Raw genomic sequence first — 25,950 nt, forward strand, 5'->3', positions numbered from 1 at the left:
TTAAGCCATTACACATCATATATATATATATTCTTCTTCTAAAACAACATGTTGTACATGATAAATAAAAATGAGGGGGACCCCAAAAAAATTATAATTACCTTTTGGAGGTTGGGCCCTTTTATATTTACCTTGCCCCACTAGGTAAGTATTCCAGGAGCCCATCGATTAGTGAGAGGCTGCATTTGGCTTCAGTGAACTTTTTTGTGTGCTATTCTTTCAACACGCTTGCCCATTTAATGATGGTGATTTATGAGTGCACCTATCTGCCTGCACCTCACTGAGTGTTCAGCAGTTTTTGACCAAAAACAACATGACCCTCATGTCCCACCCTCCCGATTCACCCAATCTCGCCATAAGCAACTTTTTTTCATTTTCCCAGATGAAAAAAGTCCTCAAAAGGAAACACATTGCCAATGTGGAGGAGGTAAAACAAAAAAAGACAGAAGCACTACAAGGCATCAAAATTGACAAGTTCAAAAGATGTTTTTAGCAGTGAAAACAGCATCTCAGTAGGTGTCTTGCACCAAACAGAGAGTACTTTGAAGGTGACTGAAGTGTAAACGTGTAAGAATAAATACACAATTTTTAATAAATAAAATGCAGGTTTTGGGGGTTCTCCCTCACACAATTTTTATTTGTCAATTTTTTAAAAATCAGTAAATAAGAAAAAAATTTTAACTAAAAAATAAAAATTAAACATATAAATTTTACATTGCTACCAGGTTGCCTTTAGAAAGTTTATACATCCCAGAAAAGGGCTAGATCTAACTTATGAAAGGAAATAATAGATTTTGAATGTACAAAAAAAGCAATAATTATAACTAATACTAATTAAGCCCTTTCTATACGTTGGGTACTATCTAAGCATTTAAATTATATTAATGTATTTGATTCTTATGATAGTATATTGTTATTATTTTTATATCACAGGCAAGGAAAGTGAGGCACAGCTTGAAAGAGGCAAGGCCAGAAGGAGAAACCAGGCATTCTCACATTTGCTTTCATTCTTGTTTCAAGTTGGAAGGAGTTAAGAAAGAGTAGAAAGAATTAAAAAATACACATACACACAGACACACACAAAACAACCTTTGGTTTGAATCTTGAAAATCTCAGTTAATCACTTACTCTCTTGAACCTCAATTTTCACACTTATAAAAGAAGCTAAAAATACTAACTTGGTGAAGATTCAATGAGATAATATTACATAAGTTGTGAAGGACTTGAAGATTGTATGGTGTCCTAATTTTGCTTTTGTGTACATGTGTATACAGTGCACACAAAATCAAATGGGAGAATTTTTATAAATGTTTATGTGTGAAGCATATACATTCTCTGTAAAACCTGGAGATAGCACCATTAAAGCAGATATTGAATTGATGCTTTTTAAATAAAACAGTGGCATCCTAGGAGAGGTTCTTGTACTTTAAAAAGTGCCTTATTTGTTCCTCAGAACATAACTTTGAACTGGGATTCTGAATGAGTCCTCTAAGCATACATTATTTAACAAGGAAAAAAAGAAAGAAAAAAGTCCTTGTGAAAGAAAGTATTGTCTTCTCTGACAAATAGGGCCAGAAATAGATTATTTTTCTCAAACCTTGTAGACATATCAGGAAGGTCAGTATTTTTTTAAGAAGCAAAGATTTATAAAGCACTGTGATATATCTTATGGTTAAATAAGTGACACCAGAGTCATCCTTGTTATTTATAAAAATTAAATCTTTGAAATTTCTATAAGGTTTACATGTTCATAGATAACTATTAAATAGGTATAGGAAGTTGCATGTTATTATCCCATTTTCTTCTACAACAGATGCATTATTAGTGCACTTTTTAAAAGAACCATTGGTGACAACTTTCAATATTAAGATAACATTATATTAGTCAGGCGTGGTGGCTCATGCCTATAGTTCCAGCTACCTGGAAGACTGAGGTGGAAGCATTGCCTGAGCCCAGCAGATCGAGGTTGCAGTGGCCGTGAGCGTGCCACTGCACTCCAGTCTGGGCAACAGAGTGAGACTCCAACAACAACAACAACAACAACAGAAAGATAGCATTATTTAATGTTTTGCTTCATTTTAAGACCAGTGAACTTAAGTCGACTATAAGACTAGTAGACTCAGTCCACTTTAAAAAGATAACATATTGCACTTTCTATTTCAAGTAAAATATAAAATTTTGACTATTCCCTAATACCAAAACTCATTATTTTAATCTACTTGAATACAATGTTATGAGGATAATTTTATTAACTCTGAGAAGAATTCGGAATTCAGAGAGACAAAGAAAGAAAAACTAATTTAGCAAAGGGAAGCTCAAACTTTGCCTGTACAATGACCACTTGTATACCTAATCCTGAATTGTATCCTACATCTTTAAAATAAATAAATAAATAAATAAAGCTGATTTACATAATATGACAAGTCAATAGAAATGTGTGTTCTTACCACTTCACAAGTTGGCATAACAAGGTTTTCACAGTTGCATTCTAAAAGGCAAAAATCAACATATTTGCATTGACTGAAATAACTAATTTATTGTAATAAAACTTTAAAACATGAAAAATTAGTTACCACAATGCCATGTTGGACAGCATTGACCAGATACATTTTCTTTCACAAGATTCATATCTTCTGCACAGTTGAGTAGTGGTGTAGGACAAAGATTTGGCTCACAAACTAGAAAGAAAAATTACAAGAGTAAAGATGTTTCATATAATTGCCATTTCTCACTACCTTCCATTTAGTCACTGCCATTACTGATGAACTCATATTTCCCAGGTGATCTCTCTCTCAAGTGTTGGTAAAGATAAAACAAATGACTCATAAGCAGGTACAAAAAGAGTTGTAGTTCCAGAATAGCTCATCAAGTGAAGAGACCTGCAAAAGTGTCCAATACAGCACAACTAAGAGGCACTAGGATTCTTCTTTTTAAAAACAGATTAATTAATTTATTTATTTATTTTGAGTTGGATTCTCACTTTGTCGCCCAGACTGGAGTGCCATGGCCGCTCCCAGCCACTGCAGCCTCGACCTGCTGGGCTCTGGCAATCCTTCCACCTCAGCCTTCCAAATAGCTGGAACTATAGGAGCGTGTTACCACAACTGACTAATTTTTTTGATTTATTGTAGAGATGAAGTCTCACCAAGTTGCCCGGTCGGGTCTCGAACCCGTGGGCTCAGGCAATTTACTCACCTCAACCTCCCAAGGTGCGGGATTACAGGCTGAACCACCGAGCCCGGTGATTAATTTATTTTTAAAGTTTTTTAAAATTTCAATACATTTGGGGATACAAATAATTTTTGGTCTAGGTTTAAGAGGACCCACCACTCCCACCTGTGCACACTGTGCCCTACAGGTAATTTTTTTTTTGTCCCTTCACCCCTCCCTGCCTTCTGAGTCTCCAGAGTCCATTATACCAGTCTCTGTGTCTTGATGCACTAGGATTCTTAAACACATCTAAATAGATTAAGTTAGTTAAGATATACTTGCCACAGTAATACTGAGGACAACAGAAGTGTGTGGTATTAAGATCCACCGTGAGAAATTCCCCATCGGTACAGAGTGGAACAGGTTCAGTGCAAGCTTCACAAACTAAGGTGAAACAAAAAGCCAAAGGTCACAGTTGAGCCAAAACCAAATTCATTAGTAGTTCAGATTGTCATACAAAAATCAAATCAAAATAAAGTACATTATGTTTAATAAAATAGGAAACAAGAAAAATAAGGCACATCTTATTTGACCATAAACTCAGTAATACAGCCCAAGTGTTTTGCTTTATGCTTCCCAAGCATGGAGACAAGTAGAGCACCATTTAACCAGAAAGACAGCACATTCAGGTTTCAGGGATAATTTGTTCTCACTGAGATCAAAATATCATTGACTTATTTATTTAACTTTTCTTAATGCACTTCCCTTGATTATTCCAGTTTAAGGATGAACCATATAGTAGGTCATTGTTCTTTGGGGGCTGTTCAGCATCCCCTCTCAATTTTGATAACAGCTCTCTGAATGACTTTGAGAAAATGCCCCACCCACACAGTCTAGTGCGACTGTGGATAAAGATACCTCACATCACCAGGCTACTGTGTCTGAGCAGCCCACATTATCAAAATCAGAATCTCTTTTGATAGAATTTGAATCAAATATAGAGACACATCTGGATAAGAAATAGATGGCATTGGCTCTAACATTAGTGAGCTCCACCCAGAGAAGTGGGGTTTTCTTATTCCTAGGACCTGGCTGTTCTTTCCCTGTACCTCCTCAAATCCTTCTAATAATTAGTTGGGCTTAGTCTAGCCAGAACCAACCAATATTGTCACATGCATTCAACCTTAACTAATTGAAAGAGATATGTTTTCACATATCTGAAACCTACCTGAGAAACCAAAAAAAAAAACTTTGATGTATTTTATTTAGATGAAACATTCAGAATTCTTTACTTTTTAGTGTCTAGCTTACCAGACAGAATATCTAGCTTCAGTCATTTTCCAGATATCTGTTGTTTCTATCATTCTCCCTTGATATACGGGAGACAGAGTTTTTAAGAGGTCCTATAATGTCTTCACAGATATTATTCTACTTGGTTCTTCAAGGAAAGTCAGTGCTAATTAAAAAAAAAAAAACCAACTACACGTTGGTTTTGGTATGGGGGAAATAGCTTGATTTTATTAGTTTGGTCATGTTTGAACCAATAGATGCAGTTTTTGCTGACAGAAGAATGTACTAATTTCAATCATTGACAAGTGACTTAAAAGGCTGTACTTTCTTTTCTACTGTTTGTATTCATTGAGTTCCACCCAGAGAAGTGGGGTTTTCTTATTCCTAGGACCAGGTTGTTCTCTCCCTGTACCTCCCTGTTTGAATTCCTTTAAGTATAACATCAGAATATTGGTTACCATCAGTCCTGTTAAATTCACAACAAATAAGACATTTTCCCCTAGATCCTCCTGCTTCTTTCAAGAAATAATACTTAGAATACTCACTACAGACAGGGGAAAAACAGCAAGGTTCTTTCTGTTGAACTTGAATCATGAATTGGTCCTCTCTGCAATCTGGTGTGGTAATATCAGGACATTTCAATGGGTCACATTCTGCAGAAACATAAAGATAGTAGAAAATTTATATATCGTGAGATGGTAAAATAAATGTAATAGTGTTTTGTTCTCTTTTAATTTAGTGGTAATTAATTTATTTCACTTATCATTAATGTTCTTAATCCTAGTGGAAAAAATAAGGAATATATAAATACACACACACATACATAAACACACACATAAATATATAAATTACAAGTTTTTAAAAATATCTCTAGAAAGACAACTTCACAATCTTTTACAATCTCACAATCATTTCCTCAAAAACTGAAAAAATGACAACCTAATCCACTCTTCTGAATGAACAATGAAACTCCTTCCCATTTTTCCTAACTGATTACTCACCACATTTGTACTGCGGACAGCAGGAAAGCGAACTGTGGCCAACAGTCAATTTTTGACTATCTGTACATGCTGGAATGGCAGTTTCACACAAACTCATGTCACATCCTGAAAATAAGAAACAGAAGTATTAAAATAATAGTGAACATAACTAAAATCTTGTGCTGCTAACACCAAGCAAGGAAATGACTCTCACTATGTGTGATTTTACACTGTAACTAAACCTAGTTAGCTCACAACATGGGCTATATGTGAAAAGGCAGCAACCTTAAGGTTTGTCTATTATTGGAACGCCATATGTCAATGATTCTCAGATCCTTTCTCTTGTCATTTATTGCTGAATATTAATTGCTAATAGCCAGTTTTGCATATCAACAAAACCAAACGAGGTAAAACTTGCTTTGAGAAAATGAGATTTATGGCACATTTTTTAAAATACAAAGTATCATACATGTCCCGTGTGTTTACAAATAATATCAATATATTTTGTGGAATTAACCGCCCACAGTTTTCTGCATACATACCACAAACTTCCTTTGAACAGCAGGTCCACTTATCAACAATGCTCATGACAACCTCAGCTTCTCGTTCACAAGTTGGCGAGAGCTCTTCTTCACAGTCAGGTTCTATAGGAATAATGCTTCCATTTTCCAAACATTTGTATAGGGCGCATTCGTCAATGCCCCCATTCCAAATCTCCCCAGCAGTGCGGGGTTGGTCTTCACTATCAGTGCATGCTTCAAAAGATCAACAACATTATTTCACTCCTGGTGCGGGCATTAAAACAAATCAGGTAATCATGTTTTTGTTTCAGACCATGATAATACAGTTCAGTGACATAGATGACATGTCACAAATCTGTTCTTTCTCAAATTCCTCTTTTCTTTAATTAAGGTTTTTATATAATCCACAGAAAATATTTTTCCCTTTTACAACCATCTATGAATTTGTAAGTCCTCTTCTGTAAATGAGATGAGCTACTGATCGCTTTTGATATATTTCAAGTCTTGATAATACAATTTATTTAGCTTAAACAAATTAAACAATGCACATTTAAATTAGCTTTTAAATATTAACTGCTAAAATGAGTGGTATTAGAAAATAAGATAGTTTATACCTCACATTAACATTTATTTCACACAAAAATTCAAAAAATCGCTTTAAAATCTAAAAATGGGAAGTATGCAATTAAAATATTATCTAGTGATTATCAGTTGTATATAAAAGTTTTATTTTATGATAAATATGGCCCTCTAGTAGTTGTTTTAAGGAATGATAAACATAAATGTAGTTACCAACCATAATTCCAGCCTCCCATGAACTTTTCTTTTCCTATTTACTAGCAAACTAAACGTCACAAATCTCTCAAGAATAAATATAAACGCTCCTGCAGATTCTCAAAGTCTTCCATAGACACCTTCTACACTGGCACACACAAGTTTGTTTGTGAAACTATGTATTTTACTTCTACTTGTTTTTTTCTTCCATTACTAGCTAATTTCTTTTTTTACTGACCATAATGGAAAACCCACAATGGACAAAGTACTGTGTTGCAATTTTCTCATTTTGCACTTAAAAAAAAAATCTGCCAGCACCATGGACACAATATGCCAAGATAAAATGATTTGAAAATGAAATTAGAAATATTAAATATTTCTTGATTTATTTTGCATTCCTACAAGAGAACACCTAAGACTGGGTAATTTATGAAGAAAAGAGGTTTCTTTAGCTCCCACTTCCCCATACTAGGTAATTCAAGGGACATGGTGCCAGCATCTGCTCAGCTTCTGGTGGGAGTGTTCCTGCTGCGTTGTAACATGGCAGAAGGTCAAAGGGCAAGTGAACATGTGCAAAGAGGGACCAAATGTGAGGAAGAAACTCCCTTTGTAACAATCTTCTCTGGAGGGAACTAATCCATTCCTGCTAGAAATAGTACAGTCTTACAAGAGCAAGAACTCACTATCATGAGAAGGCATTCATCTCTCCATGACAGTGGTGCCCCACAATCCAAACACTTTCCCGCTAGGACCCGCCTCCCACCACTGGCTCACCAAGGATCTGGTCTCAACATGAGTTTTCATGAGGACAAACAATATCCAAATCATAACGCTTGAATAATAATACTATCTGGATTAAAAAAGTGGTACATATACATGATGAATATTACGCAGCCATAAAGAAGGACAAAATTATGAACTTTGCAGCAACTTGGATGGACTTAGAGCCTATCATACTCAGTGATCTATCACAGGAACAAAGAACTGAGTACCACATGTCCTCACTCGTAAGCAAACCCTGAACAATGATCATAATACTATAAGAAAGGGAATGACAGTAGTAGAAAACTGCTGGGAGGTGGGGGGACACCCTTCATCAGTAAGGGTACCTAATCTAAAACCAGGTGAAGTGGGGACCAAAGAGAGGCCCAAACTTTACCTGTACAATGACCATTTGTATACCTAACCCTGAATTGTATCCCCACATCTGTAAAATTTTTAAAAATTAAATTAAAAAAATAATACTATCTGCCATTTCTTAAGTGCTTATTTTCTCATGGCACTATGTCAAATACAAAATGCTTTTCATTGAGTTATGTTTCCCCACACTAACCTTATGGGATATGTACTACTATTTTCCGTATTTTACAGATTCAAAACCACAGACTCATAAAGGTAAAGGTGAATCACTAATACATGAAATACCTGGAATTTGAATTCAACCCACTATCTACACTCTTAGTTCTCAATTTCTCATGCTCTTTCCCAGTTATTTTAGGCATAGGTAAAAATTAAAAGACATTACCACTGCCACCTTTAATTTTGTTAACTGCCATTGAAATCAAAATACAAGCAAACTCATTTCCTTTCCAAACTTAGACTATCTTTAATCAGTCTTCTTAGCACATCTCTCAGATATTTAAAAAGTTTTTATTTGCTTGTTTGCTGGATCCATAAGAGGTTACTTTGTACTTTGCCTCTTACCACATTCTTTCTCTGGAATGCACTGGGTTGAATGTGGCCTGTGAAGAATTGTTCCATTTTTGCACACACAGTCTTCTCTTAAATTCAGACATGAAGAATGTTCGTAGAACCATTTGTTCAGACATGTTCTTGCTTCACAAGGTCGCACACAGGGTTGATATTCCTTCCCCTCTGGGCAATTCAGAGCTATAAATAGTTGAGAACAAAATTTGCTAATGATAAAAGTAACATGAATTCTATTTTAATCTTACTATCAAATTCTACTAGAATGCTACTTGAATTCTAGTAAAAGCAAAAAGTAACAATTCATGAAAATAAATTTTTTCACAGTTTAGTCTCTTTAAAGTTCATTTTTCATTCACTATATAATCATAAAACAGAAACAAAATTATCATTGTGTATCTTTTAGCATTGTCTAGGTGTTCATGTAGTGTTAGATGTTTTGATGGAAAAAGTTCACCAGACTTACATATACCAAATAAATATGACCAACAGGCAGTCCAAGTTTGGTAGGCATAAATATAAAGTCAATTCTTATGAAATTACTGCTCTGTGCAATAAGAAGAGATAAAAAACAGTCTATTCAGAATACACAAAGACACTTTAAATATATAGCTCAACCAAGTCACAGAAAACAAAAATGTTCTATGTTTAGGTTGGATTTTTCACTACCAAACTAAATTACTACTGCCGAGTAGTTTTAAAATGATGTTTTAAAAAAATCCTTGTTGATTTCCAATGATCTTAAAAAGTCAGACAATTAAACAATGAATACATAGCAGAGATATAAATTGGTACAATCTCAGTGGAGAACAATTTGACAGTGTAGTGAAACTGGAGATGGCATACATTTCCGATGAATCAGCATTGCCTTCCCTGAATAGTGATTACTTCTGGGAGGGAGAAGAAAAAGTTGAAGAAGGCACACAGGGATCTTTATGTGTAACTGTTTTATTTCTGAAATTGAGTGATGTAACTGGCTTTGTGATATATTAATATTTCTCCATGCATTTATGATTACTAAATTAATTCATGATTCAAAAAAGAAAAAGAAGTGAATGCTAAAATAGAATGCTATTTAATGGTTGGAAAATATAGAATGCAGTGAATAGTTACTTACAGCAATAATCAGGTGTTCTCCATGCAATACAGACATCAAACTTGTTGCACAAAGCCACATATGCAGACAGTGCATCACATTCATAGTTCCAAAAATAGGTATAATTGATCCACATTTTTTCACAAAAGTCCTTTGGTGAAACCTAGAAATACAGTTTGCCTTGAAATATGTTTTGTTTTATTTCTCTGAAGGCCCTAAGATAGACTAAGGCTATATGGAAAATCAAAGCAAAGAGAGTTAATAATCATTATAGTTCCTCTTAGACACTAGATTTTCAAAAATTCTTAATATTTGATGTCACTCTGAACACATATTTTATTTTATTTTATTTTATTTGAGTTGGAGTCTCACTCTGTCACCCAGACTGGAGTGCAGTGGCCGCTCCCGGCCACCGCAGCCTCAACCTGCTGGGCTCCAGCGATCCTTCCACCTCAGCCTTCCAAGTAGCTGGAACTACAGGTGCGCGCTACCACGCCCGGCTACTTTTTTTATTTATTGTAGAGATGAGGTTTCACCAAGTTGCCCAGGCGGATCTCGAACCCGCAGGCTCAGGCAATCCACTCATCTTGGCTTCCCAAAGTGAGGGATTACAGGCTGAGCCACCGAGCCCGCCTGAACACACATTTTAAATAAGATAAATATTGTCTGCATTAATCTACACAAAACTTTCTTATAAAGATGAGAAAAACAGAGTATGTGAGGCCTAGGAAAACTGTATTTCTACTATTATGCTTTAGGCCACAACTATTTTTTCTGTATACTGAATATGGGTTTGAGCTATTATGGATGAAATTGGAAACTCTAGCCGGGCTCGGTGGCTCAGCCTGTAATCCCGCGCCTTTGGGAGGCTGAGGTGAGTGGATTGCCTGAGTCCGCGGGTTCGAGACCCGCCTGGGCAGTGAGACCTCATCTCTACAATAAATCAAAAAAATCAGCCAGCCGGGCGTGGTAGCCCACGCCTGTAATTCCGGCTACTTGGAAAGCTGAGGCGGAAGGATCGCTGGAGCCCAGCAAGTCGAAGCTGCAGTGGCCGGGAGCGGCTACTGCACTCCAGTCTGGGCGACAGAGTGAGATTCCAACTAAAAAAAAAAAGAAAGAAATTGGAAACTCTTGAGCCAACAGATACATGAAAAGGTGCTCAGCCTCACTAATCATTAAAGAAATTCAAATTAAAACCACACTGAGATACCACCAAACTCCACTCAGGATAGCCATCATCAATAACTAAAAAAACAACAGATGCTGGAGAGGATGTGGGGAAAAGGAAACACTTCTACACTGTTGGTGGGAGTGTAAACTAGTACAATCTCTGTGGAAAACAGTTTGGCAGTTCCTAAAAGATCTAAAAATTGGCCTTCCATGTGACCCAGCATTCCCCCTTCTGTGAATATAACTGGAGGAACTTAAATCATTCTATGAAAAAGATACCTGCACACCCATGTTTATTGCAGCATTATTCACAATAGCAAAAACATGGAACCAATCGTGCTGCCCATTTAAAGTGAACTGGATTTTTTAAAATGTGGTACATATACACAATGGAATATTACACAGTCATAAAGAAGGACAAAATTGTGAACTTTGCAGCAACTTGGATGGATTTAGAGACTACAATACTCAGTGATCTATCACAGAAACAAGGAACTTAGTACCACATGTTCTCACTAACAAGTAGACCCTGAACAACTATCATAATACTATAAGAAAGGAATTGGCAGTAGTGGGAAACTGCTGCGGGGGAGCTCAGGGGGACACACTTCATCAATAAGGGTACCTGATCTTAAACCAGGCGAAGTGGAAATCAAAAGGAGGCCCAAACTGCACCTGTACAATGACCACTTGTATACACATTTTTAAAATAAAAAAATTAGAAAATTAAAAAATCAGAAGCTCTTGAAGCATTCTGTAATGGTATATAACATCATTCACTAAATGTGGTTATAGATGCTTCTAAAAAAATTGCATTAATATTTAATGTTGGTCACATAATTTATAAAATTTGGCATACTTTAATTGGAGACTCTTTTGTACACAGTGAATACATGCAATTTTATCTGTTCAATGTAAAAACTAAAATAAAATTTTTAAAAAGATGTAGAGAAAAAAAACTAACATTCTACTTATTGTTTAATCTCCTTTGTTGAATCTCCTCAGTTTGCAACCACTGTACTTTGCATAGAATACTTGCTGTTGTCATTAATAACCTCCGATTTGTCAAATCTAGTGAGCATTCTGATATTCTAAATCCTCCTTTACCTCTCAGAGGTTGCCATTAACACTCCCTCTTTTTTAAAACGCCCTCCCTTGACTTCAAAGGTACTACACTCTGTCACCTTTCCATTTATTGGGCCACTGCTGTCTCCCCTTCACAGCTCTCATTCTATTTGCCTAGAACCCATACTCAATAGTCCTGTTTTCTCCCTGCAGATGCTCACCCACTTCCACAGTTTCGACCACCATCTTTGGCAGTTTCTTCCTATGTGGAATAGAGTTAATAATAACCACTACTACTTAAGATTGCTGTGGAAATTAAATGAGCCAGTATCTGAAAAATGTACAGAAAAAAACCTGCACATTATAAATTAATAATTATTTTTTAAAATCCGTATACTAATAACTCTTCAAACCTGATCCTTGGCCTCAGTTTATCTTCTCTGGGCTCCAGAATTATGCTTCTAGGTTTCTTCTGAATATTTTCATTTTGATGACCCACATGACTTAATCTGTCCAAAATAAAAAATAATGTCCCTTCTCCACTTAGCCCACAAAAACTGTTCTTCTGTATCTGTCACACATCTAGTCATTGATACACACTTTAATAATTTATTGAGCAAATCACTACATATCAGGCACTATGCAGAAGGACAAAGATAAATAAAGCAGACTTTTTCTCTGCCTGTGGAACTGATTTTTTTACAAAAGCCTTTGAGTAGAGTAAGATCAAGAGGAGTGAAAGGGTTTGGGCAGAAAGAAGGGAGAAGATAGACAAAAAACAAGAGAGTTCATTTGTTAATAATTGCTGAATCCAGATGATGGACACATAGAGGCTCTGTTTTTGTTACCACAATAAAAGATTAAGACAAACAAAAAAAACTTAAAACTACCCAACGGTCTTCCAATTAGTTTCCCTACTACACCAGGTCTTCATGCACATCTAATAGGCAAATAGTTAAGTTTTAGTTCTCACTTTTTTTTTTTTACAACAGCACTTTAACCAAAGTAACTCATAGAAGCAGAAGGTAAAGGAAGGAAAAATTTATCTCTAGGTAGATCAGAGCTCAGTCCAAAGAAATCACTATAAACTCAAAATTTCCTTGAAGTGTTTTTTGAAGTCACACAAATTGTACAGTCTGGTGCTTAATAGTCTATATGTTTTAAATAAAAATAATGCCTTAAGATTTGAGGCTTTGAGAGAAAAAGAAAGATAATCTATGTATCTCACTGATTAATAGGTGATTTGGTACTGTATTTAATCTCCAAGTATTCATTTAAGAAATTTGTGGTGAGTTGAGGAGATCTAATGCCAAATACCAAGTTCAGCCTGAAGGCAATATTTTGTCCTCGCTACTTCGGTTTTGCAATATCCAAGAATTTATGTGTTTATCAATATGTGGACAAAAAGAAAACACCTTTTCCAATAACGTGTTAACAACTATTGTACTGTGCCAGAGTTATCACTGAATTATGATGAACAAAATGTAGCTAAACAAATTTTCTGAAGACACATCTTCAGGCTACTATATGTAGACTTCATAAACTTTGAGTGGCTCAGCCTGTTATCCCAGCACTTTGGGAGGCTGAGGTAAGAGGATTGCCTGAAGCCAGGGGTTCAAGACCAGCCTGGGCAACTTGGTGAGACCACTTCTCTACAATAAATCACAAAAACTAGCTGGGATGGTGGTGTGCATCTGTAGTTCCAGCTACTTGGAAGACTAAGGCAGAAGAATCGCCTAAGCCCAGCAGGTCGAGACTGTGGTGACAGTGAGCATGCCACTGCACTCCAGGCTGGGCAACAAGAGTAAGACTCCAACTCAAAGAAAAAAAAAAGAAAAGGAAAAGAAAGGGTCACTTTTACTAGATCAAGGAAAACTGATCTAAAAACCTTGAGTACTTGAGAGTCTGAAATTACTAGTAAGTCTTATACTTATCTTTATGTTATCCTCAAACTTTTCATTGTAGTATTTTTAAGTGCTCAATCTTGGGGAAAAAAAGCTATTCCAAATAAACATTGTGAGCTATTCTTCATCATTTTGGTTAAAATAATCCATTTATATTGTTTAGGCTTTACTTTTTATCTTTTCTTTACATGAGGAAGAACTATACTTTCAACCCTGACTGTAAAATTATTATAGCCAGTACCTTCCCTAATTAAACTGGATTATATCTTTGCAGCAGATCAAGTAGTCAAACTAACTTTCTATTTGGTAACAAATGTGTTGAAAGAGATATTCAAATTATAACATTTTTTAATTGTAACATTTTATTTCATCATTGAACTGCCTAAGAAAATACAAAAGCAAGAAGTTTCTGGCAAAGAGTGAAGGATTTAATGAGAACCTTGACAGACAAGCCTGACCTTCCAAATTATTCTAAAACTAATCCTGAAGGAAGATTTTGAGCCAAGACTACTTGTTATTTACAAAAATAAAAAAACAAATCAACTATTCTGGCAATTGTCCTCAAACTCTGCATAATTGGTTTATAGATGCTATCCTAAGAGTCTTATGTAGTTGTTGATTTAAATTTTCCAACATAAGACACAATATGAATTGGTGCTCATTTACATTTCCACAATGAATAAAAGCCATTCTTTAAGCATTAATGTATCTATTATACTTGTTAAATTAGCCACTTGTGCCAGTGTCCGATTCCTCATGTGTACCTAAACTTCAGCTCTCCTTTCTTTTGCCATTAAAGTCACTGGGAAAATCCTAAGGGAAAAGAGGAAGCGATAACAGACTAAATGGTACCCTGTGTTTCCTTGAATCATCAAGCTGAAAGATATCCTGATTCAATCAGCCTTCCACGTTCCCAATTTAAAATGCAATTGTCAAAATAATGATGGTTTTAAAAGATTAAAGTGACACTGAAATGAGTCCAAAAATATCTGCTGTTTTTGTTTATGTGCATGCATTTTTAAAAATGGGTGCATCTAAAACTTATTTTAACCCAAATCTCCAAGTAAAACCGAAGTTCTAAAAAGACATGTCATTTTTACTACACGACTTTACGCTTTTGTCCTTTTCCCTCAGGAACTCATAGAACAGACTAACTATGGAGTCTACACTTCTCCACCTAGCAAAGAAGGCGATTCACAGTGAGCTACCTTCTGACTTGACAATCCCCTTGCTTTCCTTCCCAGACTCTACCCCTCCATATATGTTGCGCTAAAGTCTTTCATTGTTTCCCTCACATGGCCTTTTACACCAAATATTCTCTTGCATATACAGCTAACCCTCCTTATTCAAAGGTTCCACATCCATTAATTCAATGAGTAGTGGGTCAAAAATATTTGGGAAAAAAAATAACAACACAACAACAAAATTAACATACATATTTTTTAAATGCAGAAGAACGATTATTTACATGGAATGCACATTGTATTAGGTATTATAAGTAATCTAGAGATGATTTAAAAGTACAAGGAAGAATGTGCATAGGTTATACACAAATATCACATCAATTTATAAAAGGGACTTGAGCATTCAAGGATTTTGGTGTCCACGGAGGTCCTGGAACAAATCCCCCGAGGATACTGAGGGATGACTGTACTGTTTTCTCTGTCTAGATCTTTCTTCCTCCCTCTTCTCTCTTGTCACACTCATCTTTCTAAACAGTTCAAAGATTTAAACTCCATGAAGTCTTCTCTAATCCCGGGCTCTGGTGGACTTCCATATTGTATTAATATATTGCAATATATCTGTTTATAGGCTTGTCTTCCCACTAGACTCCTTGAGGGCAGGGAGAAGATCTTATTCATTTTTATATCACAGAATTCTAACACAGTGCATTCTATGTCCTAGATGTGTACTAACTTTTAGTTAAATAATTCATCAAATACAGTATTTGTACTTTGTCTCTAATAATGAAACTTTTTAAACAATATAGATTATGGAAAGTAACTACCTAGGTTGGTTCCATGTTTCTGCTATTGTGGTTAGTGTTGTGATAAACATGGGTGTACAGGTGTCTTTTTGTTAGAGTGATTTGTGCTTCTTTGGGTATATAACCAGAAGTGGGAACACTGGGTGAGGTAATAGGTCTATTTTTAGTTCTTTGAGAAATCTCCAAACTGCTTTCCACAGGAGTTTAACTAGCTTGCATTCCCACCAACATTCCCTTTGATCTGCATCCTCACCAGCACACCATGGAATACTACACAGCAATAAAAAAGAACAAAATCATGTCCTTTGCAGTCACATGGATGCAGTTAAAGACTATCATCCTTAATTAATTACTACAGAAACAAAAAAACTCAGCACCATATGTTCCTCCTAATGAGTGGGAGCTAAACACTGTATGCACACAGGCACAAAGATGGGAACAACAAACATGGAGGCAATCTTAAAGGAGGGAGGGAGAAAGGAGGGGTGGGAGCTAAAAACTGCCCATGAGTACCATTTCCACCACCTGGGTGATGGGCTCAATAGAAGTACAAGCCACAGCATAGCTTTGTAACAAACCTGCACATATACCCCTTAATCAAAATAGAAAATAAAAAATAAAATAAACATAAATAAAAATGCATAAAGAAAATATACTAATCATTTAAACTCAGAAAGTTAGAGACTAATAAAAACCAAGTAATGTAAATATGTGACACATTCTATTACAAGTATATATGTAAGAGACCAGGATCATAAGGAACAGATTAAAGCCTCACTGTCTTGGTTTTCTTCCTTTCTTTTTTTTTTTTCATTTGCAAACTCTCATTTCCTTGATCATTTTTCTATGAACTTTCTGGTGTCTTCATTATTATACTGGGTTATCAAGCAGCACTGATCTCTTTCTCCTAAAGGCACTTATTCATAGAACAAACTTTCATTTTTTTTTGAAAACTATAGATACAAGTCTAAAAATATATGGAAAAAATAAGATTACTTGTATTTTCCCTGTGTCTATAAGTCTATAAACAATAAGTGATTCTTAATTCCCAGGCATACTGACAGAAGGTTTGGGGTTTTATTCTTCTCAGTAGAAGAATATCACAGCAAGAATAGTAATTTATGGACCTTTACTCTCAACATATTTAACATGAAAGTTCTTATTTATGGTCACTTTCAACTTACTTTATCATGGCATGGAATGAAAACTCTTCTATTTAATAACTCAATGCAGTGACTGCAATCGTGCTCAGTACAATTCCTAACCGGTCTTCTCGTTGTTACTTCAAATAATTTCTCAATTTCCCAGCTCTCAATAAATAATTCTATGTCTTCCATATTGGTAATAATTGTACCATTTTGCATCCTTAGATCATCATCTGGATCTTCATTGCAAATTCCTTAAAAAAATATGTGATAGAAAGAAAAAAAATCACTTTAACCAAGTGCAAACAATGCAACTAAATCAGTTTCATAATTGATTTAAAATAAATGGATTACTTAGTGATTGAGATACCAAATTTATGTGTCCTTGAACTTCAACATTAAGAGAATTTTTTAACTTAAGCAACTGATTCTCTAATCAAATAGTATAAAACTGCTTTAACCAGATAAGAAGGACATCAAGAACCCAGAAGTCAAGACATGTGAAGAGATCAAAGAAGATTATAAAAGAGATAGTTTTTCCTGGCAGGGTACTTGCCAGAAGAGTGGGCATTTGGTGATTGACTCTCAGGTGTCCATTACCCTGGGAAAACTTTGTCTAAAAGCATTTATTTTTCCTTTCAGGAACTGTCACTGCTTCGTCACCTACTGTGTGCTATCACTCCAGGTGAGGGCCCTGATTGGCATAAAGGTAAACTTTACCTCCTTGCATTAGCAACTGTTACAGGTAATCCAGACATAAACCAGTCAGCTTGTAGCAGTCACATAAACACAAGAATTTATTCACCATTAGGACAACTGTTGCCAAGCTCAAGACTTGAACTGGGAATTCTAGGACCCAAACAATCTCCCTTTATTGGGATGACATGACTTGCTGATGGCTGTGATACTTTGACCTGCTACAGCCTTTAACTTCCTTGAGGAAGGCCAAACTGAAGATGAGCTTACTCTTTATTTAGCATAGTGCAGAGCCAAGGAAAGTAAAAAAAAAAATTAAGACAAGAACTTTGACCATATCTTACCTGAATCCTTCCTTTCCTTAATACATAATTTTTCTTAATTCCCAAACTCTAGGCTATAAAATATATGAATTAAATTTTCTTCAAGCATCAAGTTATATCTGCACGGAGCTCTATCAGGATGAACAAAGGTTGTGAGACCTCACCCCTGCAAATATACAGGGTACTGAGTGCAATATTTTTTTTTTAATTCAAGTGAATTGCAAAGCAACTACTATTTCTTAAGTCTACACTTTTCGGAGAAAGGTGATTGCCAGTAAAAATAAGTTTTCACCGCAATTCCAGCCACCACTCCTGCAGACTTCACAGTGTTATGTAGAATAATATGTCAATGTAGGTGTCTATTCTGGTGTCCATGCCCAGTTTGGGTCACAATCTTCATTACAACCTTTTAGCCAGCACCCAGCCTAGTGGTCCCAACAACACCCAGACTTCCCTTTAATGAATCAAGCTTCTCCCACTGTGGAAGTCATGGAGTTTAGAGGGTGACCCTTTTTAGTAAAAAAGGTGATCCTAGCTCTTTCTCTACAATACTTAGTTAAGAATCCAGTTAGCAGAGAGGCTACCTACATAAAAACAAGCACTTACAGCAAAGGAGAAAATAAGCACGAAAATCAAAGAGAAATCATACCTCTGAGTGATAAATCATAAGAGAAAATATACATTCCCAAAGTCGCTGCATTATGACTCAACAATAACTATTGATTTATTATATATATTCAATAATGCTTACTTCCAAATGATAATTTAGACCAACATAGAAGTTTGTACTATGTTTACCATATTTCAGATAGGCAAAGAAATACTCAAACCATTTTAGCAAAATTTTCCAATAAATGTTTACATTTTCAAAGAAAAAAATTTAGGTATTTCATGTAATTTATTGACAGCAAGTACTTAGTCTATTCATTTTCAAGTTGTCAGCATCAAGCATAGTGTCAGATACAGAGAAGGTAAACATAAACTTTTACTCAATTAACATTTAGTGAGGTTAAACTAGATATAATATTTGTATGAAACTTGTCTTCTACTGTATTCTTAAATAATGTGTTAAATGTTTTACATTAACTTTCATATATAATCCTACCAACATTTTGAAAGTAGATACTACTTTCCTCTTTTATAGATGAGTAAACTGCCGGGCTCGGTGGCTCAGCCTATAATCCCGCGCCTTTGGGAGGCTGAGTTGAGTGGATTGCCTGAGCCCGCAGGTTCGAGACCCGCCTGGGCAGCAAGACCTCATCTCTACAATAAATCAAAAAATCAGCCAGGCGTGGTAGCGTATGCCTGGAATTCCGGCTACTTGGAAGGCTGAGGCGAAAGGATTGCCAGCGCCCAGCAGGTCAAGGCTGCGGTGGCCGGGAGCGGCCACTGCACTCCAGTCTTGGCAACAGAGTGAGACTCCAACTCAAAAAAAAGAAGATGAGTAAACTGATATTCTTTTAAGGGCATAAAGCTGTGAAGAGAATAGCTCATGTTTAACTTTCTAGCAGACACTGGAGTCAGTACTTATTTTTACTTTGTTATGTACCTGCAGATATGTCTAATTTTTTTCCTTTGATTTAAAACTCTTTATATATCTATGTAACATGTTGCAATATTAAACCTAAGTGTACAACTTTGCATTTCATAATAAACCAATAAAAGCATTGTGTTCTTTCAAGATAATCTTAACTAGTATCTTTTCCCTGATTTCAATCCTTTTTAAAAATAAAAAACCCAGATATTTAAACGTTTATACTGTCTGTGCCTCATTTTTAATACTTAAAAATTGAAACAGCCCAAGCATCTACTTAATAGGGGTTATTAAAATTAAGTGAGTTTAAAATATATCAAATAATGTCTAGTACTTTATTAATTCTTACTAAAGGTGAACTAGTAAAATACAAACAGCATCATAGTAAAAGTGGTAAACAAACATTTCCATAAAATATTCAAATTTAATTACTTTCTGCTTTTTAGTCCATTTATTGAAAGTCACTGCTTCCTTCAGTATTTACATGGGAACTGAAAGTTAATATCACATCTCAATTCTGAAAAGTGGAGCAACAGGGTCTAAAATAATGTAGTGTAAACAGGAGAAGAAAATAAATTAGAAGAATTGAAGAATTGCGCTCACCACAAAGTCCTTCTGTGTGGGATGACAAATTAAACTGGAAACCAAAGTGTATGTCTATGATTCCTGTAAGATGAGCCCACTTTATAATTAGTCCAGCTGGAGTAGTAATCACATACATTGTACCAGAATCCTCTATAAACAATTCCTGATTTGAAAAGGGCAAAGGCACAACAATAGAATCCACTTCTACCTAAAATAACATAAATACACCTGTTAGTAAAGTGTTTACTTAAATGTATACACATTAAAATTAGGAGAATATGCTTATTCTGCTTATTCTGATTTAACATAAACTATTTTAGATTTTTTAAAAGTATTTTTAAGCTGCTGCCACAACTTCTAAGAATCTCTAAGCTCTTCTGTTGCTTCTTTGTCATGTCTTGCTATAATCAATATTTGTTCTAGCCTTATTGCCTTTATTTTCCTCAAAACTTAACTTTCTTCTCTGTTATATGTCCTTCTATGTCTGTTTCTCTCAATATATGTTCATTATACCATTATCTTCAAATATAAATTTAAGATAAAATTATTTTAGGATGTTTTCTTTAATCTGGGTTCTTTCTTTGGTCTTCTAACTCAGTGTTGGCTTAACTGTAATGTTCATCTTTCAAGCTTGGTAAAGATCAAGATTACCAGTGATTCTATTTTCTATGTTGGTTTGGGTCCAATTTTAGACTGTATTTTCTTTTTTAAGAGAGAGTCTCACTTTTTTCACCCAGGCTGGAGTGTAGTAGTGTGATCATAGCTCACTGCAGCCTCAAACTCCTGACCCCAAGGAATTCTCCTGAGTATCTGGGATTGTAGGCATAAGCCACTGCACTCAGCTATGGATCGTATTTTCAGCATGTACTATTGGTATTACTAATGTAGGCTTTTCAAAGATTATACCTTGGAAAATAGCACTTTAAATAATGGCAATGACATGGAGTCATAAGCTTAACTAGCAGTAAATTTCTCGAAGTTATGCCTCACCAACCATCCAATTTCTCATTTTTATATCTTGTTCATACTGCCACCCTCGGGGTGAAAGATACCTCCTCTTCCTCATTCTTCTTTCTACTCATTCTTTAAAATTTATCGTTAAGTTTCATCTCCTCCAAAAAGACCTATGTGACCTTCCTATAAATGTCATTATGTTACCCTTCTATTTCCACAATATCTTGGTCATAATTCTGTCACTGTACCTCTTATTACTTTCTAACAGGCAGACAATTACATTTACACAAACTACACACAACTATAAGTTACTTGAGATCAAGATCTGTATTGTTTTATTATGCAAACTGTCACTAAATAATTTTTGAATAATTAGTCATTAGCTGAATATAGTGTCTAATCAGTGAATGACCAATGATGAGTTCATCTGAGGACAAAAATAAGCCCTCACACCCAAATGCTCAAAATAATGGCACTGATCAGTTTGAGTTTATTTTCTACCCACTTCCTTTTTTTTAATTTTAAGGTTGTGAGGTACAATTCAGGATTAGGTACATAAATGGCCATTGTACAAGTGAAGTTTGGGCCTCCCATTGATCCTCACTTTACCTGGTTTGGGATCAGGTACTTATTGATGTTATGTGCCCTCCCCTCCCTCTGTCACCCAGGCTGGAGTGCAGTGACACTCACGGCCACCCCAGCATCGACCTGCTGGACTCAGGCGACCCTTCCACCTCAGCCCCACAGGAGTGAGCTACCACTACCAGCTAATTTTTTTGATTTACTGTAGAATGAGGCCTATCCAAGTTGCCCAGGCTGATCTTGAACCTGTGGGCTCAGGTAATTCCCTCACCTCAGACTCCCAAAGTGCTGGGATTACAAGTTTAAGTCACCATGCCTGGCTATTCCTTTCTCACAGTATTATGATAGATGTTCAGGATCCACTTATGAATGAAAACATGGGGTACTCAGTTCTTTGTTTCTGTGATAGATCACTGAGTATGATACAACCCAAATCCAACCAAGTTGCTGCAAAGTCCATGATTTTGTCCTTTTTTATGGCTGCATAATATTCCATTGTGTGTATGTACCTATTATTTTTTATCCAGTCCACTTTCAATGGGCAGAAGGGTTGGTTCCATGTTCTTTCTATTGTGAATAGCGCTGCAGTAAGCATGTGTGTGCAGGTATGTTTTTTGTAGAATGATTTGAGTTCCTCTGGGTATATTCCCAGAAGGGGGATTGCTTGGTCATATGGAAGGTCGATTTTTAGATCTTTTAGAAATCGCCACACTGTTTTCCACAGAGGTTGTACTAATTTACACTCCCACCAACAGTGTAGAAGCATTCCCTTTTCTCCACATCTTCTCCAGCATCTGTTGTTTTTTTGAGTTATTGATGATGGCCATCCTGATTGGAGTTAGGTGGTATCTCCGTGTGGTTTGGAATGGCAGTTCTTTGATTATTAGTGAGGTTGGGCATTAATTCACGTATCTGTTGGCTGCTTGAACGTCTTCTTTTGAGAAGTTTCTATTCATATCATTTATCTACCTTTTAGTAGGGCTATTTATTTTTTCTCCTTTCAGTACATTCGAGTTCCTTGTAGAACCTGGATGCTAAGCCTTTGTCAGATATACAATTGGCAAATATGTTTTTCCCAGTCTGTCCCACACACTTCCTATAAGTGTGTCAACCTCATCAAATCAAAGTATATACAAATGCTATTATTCAAAAAAGTACCTCACTCACATATTTTAAGTTTTGCCTAATTAAAATCCTTAAATATCTTATTATATTTCAAGTTAATTTTAATATTATTTCCAGTCTAAAATTCATGAACCTGTGCTAACAGATGAATTATTTCCAGAAACCATATAGCATCTCAGCCATTTTAAGTAAAACCTTTACCGTTTTTTTCACATTTTAGAGAGAACAACTTAGAGCTGAATAAAGCATTCAGTTCGTAACTCACTCTTGTTTGATTAATATAACTCCTAAGGACAATGGTTTTTCCTGTAAAACCAAATGACTCCTTTCAAACTTTTTAATAATTTGGTGCTCTTCTTCAGTTTATTTCAACAAAGTTAAGTAATTTTTTTTTTCTTATTTTATCACTTATTCATCAAAAATTAATGGTATCAGCACTCCAAAAACAGTGCTTCTAGCTCTTATTCTCTTTGTGATCTCTATTTTGGCGTTCTTCTTGGATGCCACTGTTTTCAATATTATGATTCCTCTTCAACACATCATTGTCACTGTGTGTGATTGGATACATGAGCATTAACTATGGCACAAAGAAGCTTAGTCACTCACGTTACCCAAGGACCCTAGCATATTTAACATGATCCTTACAGTTTTAACCTCAAAGGGAAGAAAGATTTGCACCACTTGCCACATTATAGAGGAAGAAATATAATGTTAAACATACTTTTAGACTCCTCATGAAATGAGTAATTAGATATAATAGCAATGAAACTCCATTGATATTTTTAATTTTCCATCTTATTGAAAATAACTGAAGCCGGGCTCGGTGGCTCAGCCTGTAATCCCGCGCTTTTGGGAGGCTGAAGTGAGTGGATTGTCTGAGCCCCCGGGTTCGAGGCCCGCCTGAGCAGCGAGACCTCATCTCTACAATAAATAAAAAAATCAGCCAGGCTTGGTAGCGCATGCCTGTAATTCCGGCTACTCAGAAGACAGGCGGAAGGATCACCGGAGCCCAGCAGGCAAGGCTACAGTGGCCAGGAGCGGTCACTGCACTCCAGTCTGGGCGACAGAGTGAGACTCCAACTCAAAAAAAAAAAAAAAGAAAAGAAAAGAAAATAACTGAGTTTATGTAATTTTTTATTTTCATCTAATGAGGGGATGATTTTTAATTTTGTGTTCTTACCTTTCTTGCTAACCGATTGACAAGTATTTTATGTATAGATGTTGTCACATTTAACATCTTAAAACAAAGTCCAGAAATTCTTCCAGAGGAAGCCTTAATTTAAAAAATAAAAATAAAACATTATGGAGTAAATAAAATTGTCATGATAAACAAAATGAATTTACTAAACATTTTGCAAATACTCACTAGCTTTTTAAATGAGTTTCCATTCTGAAAAAAAAGTATAAAGAAAAATCACTTTAAAAAGAAATACATTACTTGGCTTTTTAAAACATTATTTGAATATTATATGCCTCTAAATATAGTCACATGAAACTTTTTTTGGTTTATGTATCAGAAGATCAACCTCAATGAGTTCTTGAGCCCCTTCTTACTCTGAGAATCCCTAATGTTGCAGTATGTATCAGCTATAGATTTATGAAGCAATGGCTACAAAAATGGATTATGACCTACCTGATTCATGGAACATTTTTCGATATGAGCAACTATGATTTCCCCAGGAATTCTTACTAAGATATAAGAAGCCATACTATATAATGCTGCATTGTTTCCATCAAATGTAATAATGCTCAGTTCTGACAACATAGAACACCGACCTAAAAAAATGATGAAGAATAGATTTAGTCTATTAACTATTTATATTTTTAGCAATGGTTGCTCTTTTTTAAAGAAAAATCTGCTAAATTAGCTTTATTATGTTTGACAGGAAGCAACTCTAAAAGTTACATTACATGAACCCTAATCGTAAATCAAATGAAGTAAGCTCAAAAACAATAACTTTGTCTTGCTGAGGCAATAGGTTCAAGAAAATAATAATCTCCCCAGATTAAAAAAGAAAATTGGTCACCACTTAAGAAATGCAAACTTACATGGACATTCCCACTCCGGACAGCAAATATCACTATTCACTTGAACAGGCCTCCCTCGGAAACCACAGTCAGGCATTTCCAAGACCGTTGGGCAATAAAGAGACCAGTTGAATAACTGCCATTCCATATTAAGGCATATATATTGGCTACAATTATAAACAGGATCAAACTGCTGAGGCTGATAGTAAAAAGAGAAAAATAGTGGGATTTTTCCATTCTCAACTAAAATTTTCAATTTATTTTTAATTTCATATTTACATTGTCTACAGTGTACAGTTCTTAAATACAAAAACTTTGAAATATAGATAACTAAAACTTTAGTTGATGTACCCTCCCTAAAATACTCAGCATGTACCTAATTTAAGTTTTACCTTAATATTGATTTGATATTAGAATTGCCCACATACTCAGACATCTGAACAAAACAAAGTCTTTTTCTGAATTCTCTAGATTAGCAGATTTATACAGTGGCAGCTGACATTTTATATTATGCTGTGAAAACTAGTATATGAATATAACTTCTGTTATTATCAGCTTAAAATTACAACTTAATACTACCCAAATATTTCATCAAAAATTCATACACTGCATCAGTCTGACAGCACCTAGATAGTATCATTATAAATTAATTTTCAAACATAGCTCAAAATGTGTAGATAAACAAATAAGAGATACATAAAAATTTTTCAAAATTTATAAATTGCATTCTATATAAATTAAGGTAACAATTGCAGCAATGATAAATCAGATATCATTCTAATTAACTCATTTCATTCTCAAAGCAAACTTCTGAGGAAGGTACTGTCATTTTTCCTATTTTACAGATGAGGAAACAGGATGGAGATTTAAAGTATTTGCCCAAGGTCTCACAGCTAGAAGGGGTAAGAATTAAGTTCAGACATTGTTATTCAAGAATCTGTGCCCTTGACCACTACTCTATACTGTATTTTGGGGGATTTAGGAAGAAAAATTAACAACTAGTTAGCACCTATTATAGGTCATACATAAATAAAATATCTTATTTCCTTTAATTCTCCCTAAATCTTTTGGGTCCATTTCTATCATTCCAATATTATATATGATTTTAAAAAAACAAGGATAAGAGATGTTAAATCATTTTATAAATAATGAGACTATTAAGAGAGGACTTCTAAGTTTAAGAGTCCAATATTCCAGAACATTCTGTGTACAAGTTGTACCAATTATCAGGCATTGACCTTGCTTTGTATTTAACCGGAAAAATAAAAACTATTAGAAGATAATGATAGCCCTAATTGACATTTAAATCACCTAAAAGATCTTAAGACTTTCAC

General features: G+C 35.3%; 1 protein-coding gene across 1 annotated transcript in view; it reads right to left on the reverse strand.

Annotated features, from left to right (window-relative positions):
- The window catches only part of OTOGL (otogelin like), a 147,017-nt gene that overhangs the window by 17,550 nt on the left and 103,517 nt on the right, over window positions 1-25,950 (reverse strand). The window contains exons 38-51 of the mRNA XM_008058432.1: window positions 24,638-24,815; window positions 24,222-24,364; window positions 23,955-23,978; window positions 23,769-23,861; window positions 19,946-20,135; window positions 16,829-17,043; window positions 9,540-9,681; window positions 8,420-8,605; window positions 5,963-6,175; window positions 5,442-5,546; window positions 4,986-5,093; window positions 3,493-3,594; window positions 2,574-2,678; window positions 2,448-2,488 (exon numbers count right to left, since the gene is read on the reverse strand). Of these exons, the coding sequence (XP_008056623.1) occupies window positions 2,448-2,488; window positions 2,574-2,678; window positions 3,493-3,594; window positions 4,986-5,093; window positions 5,442-5,546; window positions 5,963-6,175; window positions 8,420-8,605; window positions 9,540-9,681; window positions 16,829-17,043; window positions 19,946-20,135; window positions 23,769-23,861; window positions 23,955-23,978; window positions 24,222-24,364; window positions 24,638-24,815 (1,845 nt within the window). The remainder of the gene's footprint in view (window positions 1-2,447; window positions 2,489-2,573; window positions 2,679-3,492; window positions 3,595-4,985; window positions 5,094-5,441; window positions 5,547-5,962; window positions 6,176-8,419; window positions 8,606-9,539; window positions 9,682-16,828; window positions 17,044-19,945; window positions 20,136-23,768; window positions 23,862-23,954; window positions 23,979-24,221; window positions 24,365-24,637; window positions 24,816-25,950) is intronic.

The sequence above is a fragment of the Carlito syrichta genome, unplaced genomic scaffold (assembly GCF_000164805.1).
Source record: "Carlito syrichta isolate Samal-C Ts95f unplaced genomic scaffold, Tarsius_syrichta-2.0.1 Scaffold303338, whole genome shotgun sequence".
NCBI classification, from domain to species: domain Eukaryota; kingdom Metazoa; phylum Chordata; class Mammalia; order Primates; family Tarsiidae; genus Carlito; species Carlito syrichta.